Source organism: Staurois parvus, unplaced genomic scaffold (assembly GCF_062004578.1).
Source record: "Staurois parvus isolate SC_StPar_1 unplaced genomic scaffold, SC_StPar_1.0 ptg001462l, whole genome shotgun sequence".
Taxonomy (NCBI): Eukaryota; Metazoa; Chordata; class Amphibia; order Anura; family Ranidae; genus Staurois; species Staurois parvus.
In genome coordinates this window covers 231,027-234,649 of record NW_028319258.1, presented here as the reverse complement: position 1 = coordinate 234,649, position 3,623 = coordinate 231,027, and the positions used below count along the sequence as shown (strand labels likewise).

The 3,623-nt window shown below is 43.1% G+C and overlaps 1 protein-coding gene across 1 annotated transcript; it reads right to left on the bottom strand.

The window, feature by feature from the left end:
• Positions 1 to 736: 736 nt before the first annotated feature.
• LOC149435832 (perforin-1-like) lies at positions 737 to 3,307 on the bottom strand. The gene is made up of 3 exons (XM_089662373.1): positions 2,763 to 3,307; positions 2,055 to 2,421; positions 737 to 1,573 (listed from the first exon to the last, which is right to left on the bottom strand). Exons 1-3 carry the CDS (start codon positions 3,299 to 3,301, stop codon positions 854 to 856), a joined length of 1,626 nt encoding a protein of 541 aa, XP_089518499.1. The 5' UTR covers positions 3,302 to 3,307; the 3' UTR covers positions 737 to 853.
• Between the last annotated feature and the right edge of the window lie 316 nt (positions 3,308 to 3,623).

Genomic DNA, 3,623 nt, shown 5'->3' with positions numbered 1-3,623 from the left:
ACTGTAAAACGTGGCGGAGGGAGCATCATGGTTTGGGGCTGCTTTGCTGCCTCAGGGCTGGACGGATTGTTGTCATTGATGGGAAAATGAATTCCAGAGTTTATCAAGACATTTTGCAGGAAAATGTACGACCATCTGTCCGCCAACTGAAGCTCCGCAGAGGATGGGTGATGCAACAGGACGATGACCCAAAGCATACAAGTAATTCAACAAAACAATGGCTGCAACAGCACAGAATACGCCTTCTGGAGTGGCCCAGTCAGAGTCCTGACCTCAACCCGATTGAAATGCTGTGGCATGACCTTAAGAGAGCGATTCACACCAGACATCCCAAGAATATTGCTACACTGAAACAGTTTTGTGAAGAGGAGTGGTCCAAAATTACTCCAGATCATTGTGCAGGTCTGATCTGCAACTACAGGAAACGTTTGGTTGAGGTTATTGCTGCAAAAGGAGAGTCAACCAGTTATTAAGTCCAAAGGTTCACATACTTTTTCCTCCCTGCACTGTGAATGTTTACATGTTATGTGCTATTAAACCATGGCAACATCTAATGTTTGTGTAGTATTATGTTCAGCAGACTGTGTTCTTCTATTGTTGTGACTTAGATGACGTTCAGAGCACATTTTATACCCAATTCATGCAAAACTCCACGTAATCCCAAGGGGTTCACATACTTTTTCTTGCAACTGTAAATAAAAAGTAAACCCAATAAGCTGTAATTTCCAAATGCAAAAATGCATTTCAATGAATAGTGTAAGTGCTCCTTAAATCTTTTCAGTGCTGAAAATGATAACATGCTCCTTCTCCTCCTTTTTAAAAAACAAAGTGGCTTAGTTTATTGAATACACATCTAACTGGTGGAAGGAGCATAGTCCCTACAGAGGGGCCCAGTCAGGTGCGGGAGGCATTGTGCACTCACTGTAAAAGCCACACTCCCATGTTGAAAGTAACAAACCTCTTCCTTCACTCCACTGTTGACTGGTTTCTGACACGTTCCAAGCAAGTCATCATCATATTTATTATCCTCATCCCAAACCTCCACCTTCAAGCTAGATACTGAACTAAGTTCCAAAACTCCGAGATCATACCGTGTGCCCCACTTTGGATTATCATTGTTCCATATGGTCTGTGTCTGAGCAGAAACTAATCCAATGCTTAATTTAACAAAGGCATCAGTCCTCGAGGTGTAGTCACCCCAAAGATCTGAGGCCCCTTGTACAGTGACCGCCACCTTGGCAATTCCCCTTTTTGAGGGACAACAGTTTATATTTTTGCCTTGACCACTAGGACAAATGCAGTTGCACTCTCTACCAGGACTCAACTGTGAACCTGATGGGCAAGAGCAGTTCTTACTCAGGGCCTTCTCAATGATGTAATCAGTGATGGCTTTCTGTAGGCTCTCTCGCTGGGGTCCTCTGAATTGAACCAGGTTGTGGATGGGCTCCAGATAGTAGTTCACGATATCGGGGTTAGTCTTTAGGCTTTCCATCCAAGACTCGAAAGACGCTGCACCTTCTCCATTCTTTATGTCAAACGATAGCTGCTCAAATGTGATCTTTCCTCCTCTTACCTAAAATTCATGAAGGAACATAATTTTGCTTATTGTCAGTGACACATTCTTATGAATAACAAAGAATTCCAGGCCGTTGCCCCCCACCTCCGTGCAGCAATTGGATTGACTCCTCACTGTTGCTTCGTTGGTGAAATATTCTACTATATATATGCCTACGCTTCCCCCATTCTTGTTCTGCATACCTAGAACTGAACTCCTTGGAAAATACGTGACAAGTTGTCCTTCTTCTCTAAATGTTTGTTCTAAGTCTACTAAAGTAGAGTTGGCACACCTTCTCCTTCATTCACCACAGGCTTGTGCGTCTATGATGTTTCATCTTGTTAGTGTGATACTAAGCCTAGCCAGTTGAGGAACAAGGGGATGTCATAAGAAGCTGATTTATGGGCAAGAACTATAAATCCGGCCCCATAATAAATATCATAAACATACAACAAAAATTATATATGCAAACTATAACTATTCCTGTTTTATAACTCACCTCCCAACTCTTCTCGTTGAATGTCTGATGGAAACTCTCCCCCATGTTGGATTTTTGACTTTGTTCCTTGCAGGCACTAGCTTTGGCACTTGCTTCAGCTTTTCCAACAACAGCAACAGAGGCCTCAATGTTAAGACAATCCTTCAGCTCATCCATGGACATGCCATCCATGGAGACTTGGCAGGTCTTGATGGCATTGACCTCTAGCACTTGGCCTCCTACATCTGCTTGGTTGATATAATGAGTGCCGTAGATGCTAATTAGACGTCTGTAGTGAGCTTTAGTGCTGGCGTCATAGGTCGGGGGCAGAGACTTCAAGGCCTGGCTTAGATCTTTGCTCAGTAGAGGGTGGTGTGAAAGTCGGAAGCTGGTAAAGGGACAGATTTAGAAAGAGCGTCAAGAAAAAAAACATGAATTATTTTTTTCCTACCATTATAACACTTGTTTGTGGAGATTTTGTTGCTTTATATGGGGATAGCATTTTGGATGATACCCACACCATTTGTTCAACAAGGCCATACCTGCCTCAATAGGTACTGGGACAGTTGAGTTGGTGACTAGGGAACAAATTGGCAAAATCTGTTTTATTGGAGACAAATTAATATAGCAGCTGGTAAACAGATCTTTTAAAATAGTGACTGGATGAATTTTTGGAAGTTTTGATTTTTACTGGTTTTATAATAATACAAGTTATATTTGAAGACGTACCTGTAATAGACACAACTCAGCTGGTGCTTGATGAAGCTGTAACGGTCTGTGCTGGTCTTACTCTTACCAAACTGTGCTACTTGGGACTGAGAACCAGCCATTACTAGCTTGGCATCCACCCCCTTGTGGTGGAGCTCTAGACCAGCTTCCCAATCATTCTTCACCTCAGATGCAGCTTCCTCAGCCAGCGATGTAACAGATCGGGAGACCTCACTGCTGATCTTCCTAGAGCATGATGACAGGGGCCTCCAGTCCACCATTGCAAGGGGCAGCTTCTGCCAAGCCTTGTTCATATATGGGTTGTGACAGACAGTGCACGTGTTGTCCTCTGTGGAAAACTTCTGGAGATCTAATAGGTGAGCCCTGGTCTGCTTCATGGTCACAATGTCAAAGCCTTGACCGAGGAGATTGTGACCGGGGACAAAGTGGACTTTATCACATTCTGGCTTCTTGGCAGGTCGGCAGGCGGAGGTGAGAGGGGGGTGAGTTTGGCAGGAGGTAGAGGTGACAAAGCTTAGAAGAACCAAGATGAGCCACATATTCAGACATGAAACATAAACCCTGCAGAAAGGAGGAAAAAACAAGACCAAAATTAGATTCCCTACTGAGAAGTCTATATGATTTACTAAATACTATATATATATTTTTTACAGATTTTTGTCTTTTATATTTACATACGTTCTTTTAAATAATCTACTGGAGGCCGGTAACAGGGCCGCTGCCTCCAACATTTTTTTCTAACATAATATAAAAAGAATCAACTCTGAAGAGTATAAACCAGGGAGTCAACTCTCTGCAGTGCTCTGGGCTTCACCAGAACGGGAATTAGGGGAAAAGCTCTCCAATGAGGACACATATAGC

Coding starts and splice junctions, on each gene's coding strand:
- LOC149435832 (XM_089662373.1), bottom strand. CDS start 3,301: ATGTGGCTCATCTTGGTTCTTCTAAGCTTTGTCACCTCTACCTCCTGC. Junction 2,422..2,762: donor CTGAGTTGTGTCTATTACAG/GTACGTCTTCAA, acceptor TCCCTTTACCAG/CTTCCGACTTTCACACCACC. Junction 1,574..2,054: donor TCAACGAGAAGAGTTGGGAG/GTGAGTTATAAA, acceptor CATGAATTTTAG/GTAAGAGGAGGAAAGATCAC.